We start from the raw sequence: 12450 nt of genomic DNA on the forward strand, positions 1-12450 counted from the left end.
GATCCTGCACGTACTTGTGAAGGCTTCATATGATGTTATGGAAATCCTAAACGAAGACTTGGTGCTATGCTAGTTTTCCTAGCGTTTGGCAGACAATACTATAAATTTATTGCAAAACCCGCTAAAGAAAGAAAGAAAAAATAAAGACAAATGGTCATTAAGGAGAAAAAAAGAACGTAATTCAAAAGCAAACGACCACGAAGGGACTCGAACCCTCAATCTTCCGATCCGAAGTCGGACGCCTTATCCATTAGGCCACGCGGCCAGCCACGTTCAGCAAGTTAAAATTTATTTTGTTTACCATATAAAATGAGTTCAGGGAAATGAATTGTTTCCCAAAGCAAACCTGAGTTAATAAGACTTTAAACTCAAATCAAATGAAGCAGGTTTTGTTTTAAACACAGAGGTGATTTTAAATCGGGACTGGTAGACTTCCTTGGCCGATTTACTTACTTCTGAGTGCATTTTACGTGAAACTCGAAAAATGAAAACCATCTACTGGCAAATTAGTTTCCGGCAACTTGCCTGCTGTAAAACATGTAACTGCGTCCTGTAGGTAAAACAAACGCTTCGACAGCTCACAAAACACTTCGCCTGTTCGACTTCTTGGGGGTTCTGTCTTCAGATAATACGCAGAACAAATAACTGTCTCAAGCACACCTTTATTCGAATGCACATAACGATGGAAACGTGTTCACGAAAGAGTTATCCTTAACCCTCTTAGTTCACACCTTAACGTATCAGTTTTGCCTAATGATCACTGCACAGTTGTTAAGCTTTAATGTTACTTCAGAGAATTCGGTGAAATTTTAACACAATGTTACTGCAACTGATCGAACTTTTTCTCGTTAAGTTCTTACGTACATAGTAATTAGACATCAGGAAAAATTAGATATATATTTAATTACCCTTTGACTTTGTGCGTGACTTTTCGTTTGTATTGCCATAAATGTGATGATAAACAAAGGTGTATAATTAAGCATTGTAAACAGCTTATGAAAGGTGTAATGGAAACCAGTGTCTTTTACTTACTTTTCTTTCAATTAAGAATAACTTATAACAAAAGAGGTTGAACACACTCTAAAAAGGGAGAACAATGGCAGAATAAACTGACTGAGGCAAACGTGAGCAAATATTGACAAAACTAAGAAGGCAAGCAGGAGACTTTAGATGAGCAGCAGAAAAAACTCACAAGCTCTTTCAAAGTCAACAATTTCCAGTATGTACTTCTAAAAAGGAAACGTAAAAGAGCTTTAGATAATAAAATGTAAGGAGATTAAGGTATATAGAACCTGAGTTCACATTACATGATACAGTCTGTCAAATCTGGTGCTAAAATGTTTGCTGGAGTTCATCGCTTTGTTGGCAACAATGAAAACAAAGCAGTAGAACAATCAGCAGATCAAACTGGACTAAAAACATTCACAGGAATTTTAATCTTGTATAAATCTGATGTCGGTAGCATTTGATTATGGAATTAAACAGAAATGTGGTCAAGTATATTAGTTTGAGTCACTGTCGCAAACTAACAAAATGTACTACTTTCAGAATTTTCAGAGCGGCTCATATAACATGCCTTAACTGCTGAAGCAGTTGAAGACACTGAAAAGAAATGTGCTGCTGACAGAGAAACCTCCAAACATATGTACAGGTCGAAAGCCGGCTTCTCAGAAATCTTAGCTTCGCGTTACGTAAGATAAAATCGTACTACTGTCATGTAGGAATGCTTTTGATTTCAAGCTGGTCTTTGGGGCATTTTCATTAATTTCTATCCAAGCCGATTATCAAGAGCTTTAAAACCTTCGCGGTGGTCTCTTTGATTGATAGTTCAATTTGTTTCTTTCACCGATTTTAAGCACAAAAGATTGTGAGTATTACACTACGTATGATCAGACAACAGTAGACCAACCGCTGACCGAGTGGCGATGCGTGAAAATGGTTGTCTTTCAAGGGATTTTTTTGTTGAACTTCCTGCTTGTAAAGTATAAAATGGGAAAATACGCGCCAAGGAGATAAAAAGAACAAGTAAAATGGGAATACAAAACATCCACAAACGCGTTACGGAAGGTGAGTTGTTGTTGAGTATAAGATTTAAGTCAGCATACATGTAATTACATAATGTAAGCTTAAGAAATGTGCGCATGTATACACATATATCTTCGGAAAGTATCTTAAAGTATTCAAGCTTTAGAATAGGCTTGGTATAAGAATATGAATCTCATAAAAACAACATCATAAACAAATAGATTCTTACTTTAAACGTTCTACATAATTGAACACGCGGAATATTTATTGTGCAAAACAATACGCACGTGCTGCAACATTTCACGAAATGTTTCTGGTTGATAAAATAGCGATGGTCTTCCGATGAAGAAGGCAAAGGGAAATCGCAGCTGTACAATGTATTTTGTTCGGTTTTTCTGTAGTTATTATTATTTTTTACAATATCGGAGGGGGGTTGGGGGTGGTCGAGGAAGGGGTTGGGTCAGAAATTGGCTCTTAGGAAGGGATACCTATTTTAAAATGGCTGTGCACAATGATGAAGAAGTAAACAAACGGTGATACACTTTTGATTGGCTTTTACCCATAAATACCTGTGTTATAGATAAATGCTGCTCGACTAACTTCTGTAGATTTTCATCAATATTGCTTTTCTTGAGAAGGGGTGGGGTGGGGGGAAAGTGTTTTTAATTTAGAGATTGGGTGACTCAATGTTGCTAATTAAGTAAAACCATTTTTGCTGTAGGAGAAAAACAAAAGGTGATACACTTTTGAGTGTTTTTTTCTAGTAGATAAGTTCTGTTCAACTAACCTCTGTAGATTTTTATCGACATTGTTTGAGATGTTGCTGTGCCATCTGCATTTGAAGCCTTGCACGTGTAATCACCCTCATGGCGTGATTTCAAAGTGGGGCCTAAACGAAGCAGCTCACCACTGGGAATGGGGAACTTCTGTGCCCTGGCCCTGACGGTAAGAACTACACCATTCTTGTACCATGTGATGCTTGGCTCTGGGTTCCCTGTGACTTGGCATATTAAGTGTGTGAAGCTTCTGTCGAGAGCTCCATTTGGAGCTGTCAGAGTTGCTGTTGGTGCTAGAATGAAATTAAAAAAAAATTGTTTATGGAAGAACAAGCTGATTGTACAGTAACAGTCATCATCATCACCATCATTCCTTCTAGCCCCCAGTGGGGCACAGGGCATAAATGACTCAAAAAATTAACAAACAAAAGAAAAAGTAAACAAAGTATTCACGCTAATCTCGAGATTATTGTGCACCAAGTTTGTTGTGTTCAGAGGTACTTTATGTGTAAAGGTTGCTCTCACATAGAAGAAAATTTGTTCAATGATGTCACATTTTCAGATTTATAGATAACAAAAATACACTATACATAAAAACTACAATTTGGTCTTAAAGCCTTTAATTAATAAACACTGCAGAGAAAAGTACTGGGTCTTTTGTCGTAAAATTAGCCTGCACCAGCTTGCTTAATCCTTCAAACAAGTCCTCATTACTTTTAAAAGAATTGGTGTGATCTGATAGTGGTGTCATAAAGTGCAGTTCCAGAAAATATTCATATCCACCCCAAGGAAGGTTTATGGAAATCCCAAGGGGGAAGGGGGTTCCAAAAGTCAAAAGTTTTAAAGTGCGAAACTAAACCGAAATTTCCAGGGGGGTGGGTTTTAAACTAAAAAACCTTCCATGGCGAACAACACAATTTTAAGGAATAACACAATTTTAAGTAGTGCAACTTCAGGCTTAATTAAGATACTGGTGATTGTCTGTTATACTTTGTTCTTGGGCAATCTCAGTACAGGGGCCTCCCTCCATCCAGGGGTCAGTTTACTAGGAAAAAATGGAACACAATGTAGTGTTCCATTGACTAAATTCCACTGAACCTTTGAGTGACATATAGCAGGATGGTTTGTTTGTGTTTGAAGAAAACCAATTTCACCACCAGCCTCTGCCATTTTAGAAGATACATAACTTGTAGTTTGACAAGTGATCAGAGCGATGGTCAAAGTTCGATTGTAATTCAAATTTGTTTACAAGTGTCTGCTGATGATCATCTACATGTACATTGTCATGTGACTTAGCATATGTCTGCATGTGCATGTCATGTGACTTGGCATATGTGTGTATGTGCATGTCATATGACTTAGCATATGTGTGCATGTGCATGTCATGTAATGCAAATGTACACTCGTGCAGATTTCGTCACACTTTGTTAAAATGTACACTTGTACACAGTATATGATATGTCACTCATATTGTTACATTGTACAAATGTATCATTATTCGAATGTTGTCAAGAATCAAATGCAATTTCAAGAGCATTTACACATTTCAAGTTTTTTCTTTTAATTTCATCATCGGTTGCTGATTGACATGAATACAATTGATTTTTGAACACAACTTAAAATCCAATTTTTTTGCTGGTTTCAGTTTTAAGCCAAATATGCCAAACAGTATATACAAATGTAGTAACAAATAATAAATAATGGTTTATGTAAATGTACTTGTGTACATATAGGTACATTGCTGGTATGGACTGGTTTATATTTTGAATTTGTCAATGCTTTTGTACTGTAATTTGACCTGGTTGCATTTGAGGTCAAGGTTTAATCTAGGCTATTGTAATCAAGTTGTTTTGTTAGGTACACGTAATACACTTACAGGTGTATACATAACTGATTATGCAATCACTCTTACCATGCTCCACCCAAAATAAATGGGATAAATATTTGAACAAAATTCCGGTTAGCCACAGTTAATTACTGGCTGGTTAGAGCAAGGTCAGAGTTGAAAACAAATTCAAATTAAATTATTTCAGAAAGTGGAAAAATATGACAAAGATGAATTAAATTTGACATCCAGAATGAATCCGTTTATCGACATTGATTAGTGAGGAACAGGGCAAATGTCCTCAGAGATATACAATAAAAACCCATGTGTCTGGCAAAATAGGTTCTTGTATTTGGGAGTATTAGGTATTTTCTTGTTATAGAAATTTGCAATCTCAAATTCACACTCCGTGGTTGAAATGGTTATCATAATTTAACTGGAACCCACATATATTAAAGCACCTGCTTGATCTTGCTTGGCTAAACAGGTTCTTATATTTGTTGGTATTGAAATGGCAAATTTCTGGCAGCAGGTTCCTAAACCACTAGGTTCTTAACTGTTTTTTTTAACTGCACATGTTAAGACATGAATTCATCAGTTATGTCATAGTTAATAGAGAGGAATGGTTATGAAGCTCAGCAAACATGAAAGGAGCAAACAAAGATGACAAGATTTATGTTGCCCAGAAGGTAAATGTCCGTGCACAATGTTTTGATTTGCATTCATATGCAAGCACTGATTATGTAACCAAAATGTTTCTGTTGGTTAGATCCTCAGTCAGAAGTAAAACAACTGTTGTGTTTTGTGCACAGTCAAGGCCAAAAAAGAGAACAAAAACATACAACAAAGAACTTTGCGAGGTTTCATCATCATTCCCTTCCATTAACTATAATGGTTATATGCTTGTAAAAAATTCCGGCTTGGACAGGATTCAAACCCATGACCACTGCGATAACAGTATCTGTGTGATAATATCACTGAGATCATGTGTTAGATGGTTCATGTTTTTTTTTTGTTTTTTTTTTTAAGGTGTTATTTTCACAACTATCAACTCTGATGATCATTCATGTCTTAACATCTCTCTGCAGTTCAAATTCAAGAACCGTCATCTATTCTCTAAGTCTTGCATTCAGGGATATATGTGCGGCATAATAACTCCTGCAGTAAAAATATGACATTCCAATAAGAAGGGCTGAAGAGGTTGGAGCATTGCCACAAGGCTGGCACCAGTTATGTCACCAAAAAGGCCGATTCTAACTCTTGGGCCTCTTCCAACCAGGATACACCAAGCTTTTTGATTAAATATGAGGTCCTAACCTCATTAACACACCTGTACAGTGTATGTTAAGTACCCACAGAGGTGTAAATATTTTTCGCGTGCATAACGTATAGGCTTACCATACTTTTGGGTGACATTTAATTGTCAGGGCAAAGCAAGGTGAAGGTAACCCTAGTCGGACTATGTCGCTACAGTTTCTGCCCGACACTTCTGTACATGTGCCGATACCTAAACTTAGGCTTAAGACTGTAACATTTTTATTACAGGAAAAAACTACCAAAACTTTTTTATAGCCTATTTTTTGGTAACAACCAAACACATTGTACCGTACTTCTATAGATGTACTTTGGGCAAGCTTTCTGACCTGAAGGGAATGACCTAGATATAAAATGTCTACTGTATACATGTGGGAAGAAAATCTTTGTCATTGAAAGATTTTTTTTGTGGTCACAGTTTTTTACTTTGGCTAGAGGCCAGGCAAGGTTTGAAATGTCTTTCCATAAGGACCAATTTAATTGGAAACAGCTTGTGATAGAACTAATTTTAATTGCTATCAAAGTGTGGAGTTAAACTTTTTTTTTTCCTGAACTTCTAAACCCTTGTGACTTTGGCTAAAATAAAACAAACGGAAAAAGAAGGAGAATGTTACTGCTATTTACATAATGCTGTGTACAGAAATATAAGATATAAAATGTTTGCCTCTTGGTACACAGAAATGTTAGATATTTTTAAGAAATATCATAGCTAGGGAACTGTACTTTGGTAACAACCAGACAAACACATTGTACAGTACTTCTATAGATGTACTCTGGGCAAGCTTTCTGACCTGAAGAGAATGTCTTAGATATAAAAATTGTCTACTGTGACTACACGTGAACTTCTAAGCCCTTATGACTTTGGCTGACTGACAAGTCTTTCACATGCTGGTCAGCAAAAAGTTTCTCTAGAATTTTAAAACATTTAAGAAACATTTGCATTTGGAAATTTGTTTTAACATCATAAATATTATCAACAGAGACACAGGAGATAATTAATACGTCTATAGTTATGTCATCTCAAAAATGAATCGATAAGTTACAAACACATGGAGATAGGCACATGGCAAAAAAGAGCCAGTCAGTCGGGCGGACAAGCAAATTTAATTACTGCCTGACTGGGAAAGATACCAAAAACAGGAGAGTTTATCTAGAAGATGAAAAGATGAGGAAAATCCGTGTTATTTTAAGAATCATTAATTCAACTGCACAGGAATGTGTAAGGTTTATTTCAATCAATTACTTTTTGCAAGTAGGATGGATCAAAAGACATACGATATAATTGACATAGGCGACAAAACGTATACAAGATGACACATGTCAACTGGATTTGATGATGAAATGACAAATAGTGAATGGTCTAATCTCAAGAGAGCAGTTGTTTTTCTGGCTCGATAAAACAAACTTATCAATAAACTTATCTCAAGATTCAGGATTTTGGATCAAGGAATATTTTGAAAATGTCTCATTACCATAGTTCTCCGTGAGCATTTGACCACGGCATGACAAACCTACCATTTAACTCGGAAAATTCTCGATGAATGAATGGCGCTCTCCGTAAGCTTTCGTTGAAAGGTTGTACAGTTACTATGGTTAACACACAATGGGAATAAATCCAAAAACTAAAATTAAACAGATCACTTTCCGAGGAAACCACAAACAGTCCATAAATATTTCTTTTAAAGGTCAACTTCCTTAGACTTTTGGAATTGGAACAACTGATTGTGAGATGCCTGCTGTTTGTTTGGTTTATAATTTCAAGTGCTGTTTAATTTGAAGTGCAAACAGAACGTGTGTTGGTGCCAGAGTATATGTAGCCCTGGCTTTCTCCCCTTACGAGAGGATTTCAAGGCATCAATTGTCTTCTATGGATGATATGACAGTGACGGAAGCCGGCGGCATGTCTGGGTCACATGCGGTTTCCGTAGAGCCACAGAGTCCACGAGTATGAAGCGAGAATAGTCGGGTGACCTAAACGTGCGTCTTCTTTGAGATATCCTTGACTGCATTGTCAAATAGAAATAACAGGTGTTGCAGTAAAAATCGGACAAAATACCAGCAAAATCCTCTAAAATGGCTGTTGTCAAGGATTTAGAATAACCTGGCTGCCAAGTATTTTAATTCCCATTTTAAAAGGGCCAAAGAGGTTGGAGTATTTCCACAAGGCCGGCAATAGTTATGTCACCAAAAAGACCAATTCTAACGCTTGGGCCCCTTCCAACCAGGATAGCCCTAACCTCACTAAATACATGTACAGTCTGTGTTAAGTATGCACAGAGGTGCAAATATTTTTCGCGTGCATAACGTGTAGGCTTACCATACTTTTAAGAGAAAATTAATTGTCAGGGCAAAGCAAGGTTTAAAATTTTAACATTTTCATCACAGGAAATAATTACCAAAACTTTGTTATGGACTATTTTTTCGTTAAAATCCGGAATAACCAACCCACAAGATGGAAGAGGGGTTAGTCAGCCTCACCCACTCCTCGTAAAAGGAGCACCGGACATGGTAATGGATTAGAATTGTTCCAGACAACAAAAGATATTTTCCTACTGTAGTCATGAACACATAAAAATGAGGTTAAAATTCACAAAAAACCCTCCATGTCTGTTCATGATGAATGCAAAATAGCTTTTTTGCCTTCGCGGCTGCCATTGTATCCCAACCGCAAGGAGATAGTGGTGATTTAAAATGCTTTCTCAAAGCCCGGGCCGAACCTTTCTTTGCTTTTCTAATCTTGTACAAAAACATTTCAAATTTGGTACGTCACTACTATCTATAGTGTTCTAAATAAGAAGTAAAGTCACTTCTTTTACTAATAGACATTTGGAATGTCGCAACAGTGCTGAGAAGTGCAGAAAATTTGATTTCTTCATGTACATAGACATAGGTGTACATGAATGGCCTTTCATCTTTGACAGGCTAAAAATTCGTCGCCTGTAGCTAATTTCAGAAACGTTATCTACCGACTAATCTGATGGCTATTTTAATGATGGTCTTGAAAGCACTGAAATATTCTCCTTCACTAACGAAAAGTATTTTCGAGCAAACGTGTGGATATTCTGAAATTTTACACCGCAGATCAAATGTTCGACAGCCCTAGTGCGGAAAGCTAATCCCTTTCAGAACGCCCCGCTTCGTAGAGCGGTATTTGGTTTTACAGTCTGCTGCCTTAAAACTAAGGGTCTTTGATTTCAGCAAAGTCCAACTGGGCTGTTGACAAAATTTAGTGAAAATTCGATACGAAATCTGCATTAACATTTCAAACACTTTTCTGCGAGTCTCTTTCGACTCCCCAAGGATACATGTGTCAATTGGGATCACAGCCGCGCGTGCAAGAATCTTGAAATTTAAATTGCGAATTAAGAGTTTTGATTCAGGGGTGACTCTGAAACTGACACACTGACTAGTTGCGATTCTGCTTTTCCCATCCCCTTTTCTGGTCACCTTTTAAAACCAACACTTCTGTTGATGTTTTGAAATGAAAAAGCTCAAAAGGCAATCAAACCGTGGTCGACCACTGAGCTATATTTCTCCGCCAAAATATCGTTTTCAAGGCGAGCCGAAAGCTATCAAGGTTAGCACTTCGTCCAATATTCGAGGCCGCGATCGAATAAATGAGCTGCTAAATTAGGCTAATATCAGACCGACCGTTGTTGAATTAATACTCGGAGGACATCGTCATGAACCGGAGAGCAACAGACATTTTTACAGGCACAATAATCTTGAATCACGCAATGTTTCCTTACAGGCGATCTCGCCGTGAAATCCAAGTTCTGTATCTGTTTTTTGTAGCCCAGCCTTTGTTCTCTTTATATGTCGCAATTCGAAAGAAAGGAACGTATAGACTTTTCTTGCATGTTTTTCCAAAGCGAGAATCGCTTAAAGCAGTTCCCGCGTTCAAAGAGACATTGTGGTTTCCATTGAATTCGCATCATTCGCTAAGCAATTTAGCTTTTCAATTGTAGTCTAAAATTACGGTTGAAGTCGTATTATTTGGAAACTGTTCGATGCCAGATCAATATATTTCCTATGGAACAAAATGAGCAAAATCGGCTACCGTGTCGAAAACACAGCAATAACAATCAAGCGAAGATATAAATTTCAGATTGCTTCGCGAAATAATAAAATTTTCAATCCACGAATGCTCACGTAGCAACGCGAGACTTTGTATTTCATCAAATGCCCTCTGCAACTCAACTCCTGTTTCGATGATTTCATTCGTCAAACATCCTTTATCGAAGTAGGAAATGGCTTTAAAATCAAACGGCCGAATATAGGCGTACTATTTGCGTTCCAGTAGTCAAGTATTGTTTACAAAATTATCAACTCGCCAAGGCCTCGAATCTACGAAATCATAGAAGTGGAATACGTTTAAGTCATTTTTTCAGTGATCCCCGAAGGGCAATCGACCCAAATAGCCTAATGAAGTAAAGCAAAACGACTGCTGCCAACTTTGTGGCTAATTTATGGGCTGATGCTAGATTTTGTATCAATAGCCGTAAACCTATTTACCAGTTGTCTTTATAGGAAACGAACGTGAGGAAAACGGAAGTCATCGTACCTAGATATATGCTTTTTTAAGTAAACATCTTTAACGTTCCTTACCTTCACCTTGGGCGAAATTCACGCTTTGGAACGTCCAGAATAACAGAACAAACCACCCACATCTTACGCAAAATGATTCCATGTCGATTTCAGTGCTGATATCAACAACGTAGAGTGGTTTTCAATCTGCCGCTTCGTTGATTTCAGCGTCCTCTTCACGGCTTGCTACAGCGGTTACTTGGTTCTTCGAAATAAGATCAAAGAAACTACAATTGGTTTTCGAAATCCATCGCCATAGAAAAAGATATTTTAAGTTAAATTGTAGGAGTGATCTAAACACAGACAGCTTTCTACGAGACAATTGCCCGTTTTCTTCCTACGGCTGCGTTTAAAATTTTCATGACTGAGAGATCGTAGCAAGGGCTTAGGACCACGTGACTATCGCCATTGAAGCGTGACTGACGAGTGACAAAGGCCAAACGCTCGCAAGGCAAATACAAAGTGACACTCAACTCTTAACAATGGCATACCAAAAATTCTCGTGGATTAGATCGGGTATTGTGTTTAGTTTTGTAATATAAACAATTATCAATCCCAAGTGACCTTCAGGCGTAAATTCATCAAAATATTGTTTGCCGAGCTGAAGAAAAAAGAGTTGTATTTAGCTTGTGGTGAGCTTGGAGGGGGTCTGTCCCTTGTGACTTTGAAGAGAATTGTGTACAGTAACTTAAAGTTTTCAAATTTCAAGCGTTCCAGACCCTAACATGGTTCGCCACGGTCTTTTGAGATCGTGGGAAACAAATTAATTATGCCCCGCGAAGAACTCGTGAATGAAAATATAAACTGATAAACAAGCCCGTGAAACAATCAACTGTTCCCAATCTTCCGAATCGCTGTTTCGCTCGGATGTTTTATACAACCCCAAGAGACTGGAACGAGCTGCGAAGTATGAGAATTTTCAAGCTTATTTTTTTTTTTTTCCTCTTTCCTTCTTTTTTCAGACTTTGGCTACCCTGATCAAAATAGTGCTTTACTCGACCATGCCGTGGGATCTTGACTTTAAGGTTAGTGTTTGAAATAGAGTCAATCTACTTTCTTCATTTTCTCCAAACCGGCCTCTTTTTTTGGAAAAACTGCAACAATAGCAAAAAGTCATCAATTTTTGGATCTCAGTGTAAAGATCTGAAAACGTAATTAATTCAAACTTCTATTTTTGAAAAAGACTACTTTCATCTTCTCTTGGGCTATGGGCCGAAGTGGAAAAAATATGCTCAGCTGTGTTTGCCAATATCGCAGTGGCAGATATTGAAGGCGTCACGGTTTGCACATCTTGAAAAGTTTAGCCTAATTTTTCAAGTTCGTCGTTTGTAATCCGTGTAAATCTTCTCCATCCTTAACCATCCTTTTTCCTTTCTGGTTTATTATTATCTCTTAGGTGTTTTTCTATGTTGAAAAGCCATTATTTTCAGGTTTCCTTCAAGTTTAAAGTTAATTTTGTACGTGGCCAAATTAACTCAAAACTGAATACTTTGGCTAAGCACCTCTGAAACTGAAACATGTTCAGCTGTCCTGACATATTGACCACGAAGTTTCGCTCTGTGGGACGACAACAACAGAAAAATGAATTTATAGCTCTCCCTTGGAAAGTTTCGCCGAGATTTTCTTCAAAGTAGAGGGAGGCTCACTCCTTTTCCTTTCGGAATTTTTAGTGGAGGTGTGGACAGTGGCGCTCTTTGTTCTTCAAACTGTTTTAGCCTAATGATTTCTACACCCAGTTTTTAGACATGATCTTTTTTAACGCCTGCCCAGCGTGTCACAATCCGTAACCATTTTTCTAAGTTGAAGCGTAATTGATCGCATAAGCTAAATCCAGTGAATTTTCCTTGATGCTTTTATTTGCGTCCGAGCTGAGGCGTCGCGCGTTAATCAGTCCGACCTACTTATCATAAAACATCGAGCCAA

The 12450-nt window shown here is 37.6% G+C and overlaps 1 protein-coding gene and 1 non-coding gene across 8 annotated transcripts in view; both read right to left on the bottom strand.

Moving 5' to 3' along the window:
- Positions 1–12450, bottom strand: part of LOC110054075 (receptor-type tyrosine-protein phosphatase delta-like) — a 60860-nt gene that overhangs the window by 25204 nt on the left and 23206 nt on the right. For 5 of the 7 annotated variants that reach the window (XM_089286920.1, XM_089286917.1, XM_089286916.1 and 2 more), the window contains exons 3-4: positions 10549–10732; positions 2813–3094 (exon numbers count right to left, since the gene is read on the bottom strand). In XM_089286920.1, coding sequence (XP_089143046.1) covers positions 2813–3094; positions 10549–10630 — 364 coding nt within the window. In that variant the 5' untranslated portion in view covers positions 10631–10732. Of the gene's footprint in view, positions 1–2812; positions 3095–10548; positions 10928–12450 lie in introns of those variants that run through there. The other 2 variants (XM_089286921.1, XM_089286915.1) reach the window with 1 other exon arrangement.
- Trnar-ucg (transfer RNA arginine (anticodon UCG)) lies at positions 193–265 on the bottom strand. Its single transcript has one exon. It is a non-coding gene; the product is annotated as a tRNA-Arg (tRNA).

This window comes from Orbicella faveolata, unplaced genomic scaffold, assembly GCF_042242905.1.
Source record: "Orbicella faveolata isolate gen_17 unplaced genomic scaffold, um_ofav_v1 contig_14, whole genome shotgun sequence".
NCBI lineage: Eukaryota > Metazoa > Cnidaria > Anthozoa > Scleractinia > Merulinidae > Orbicella > Orbicella faveolata.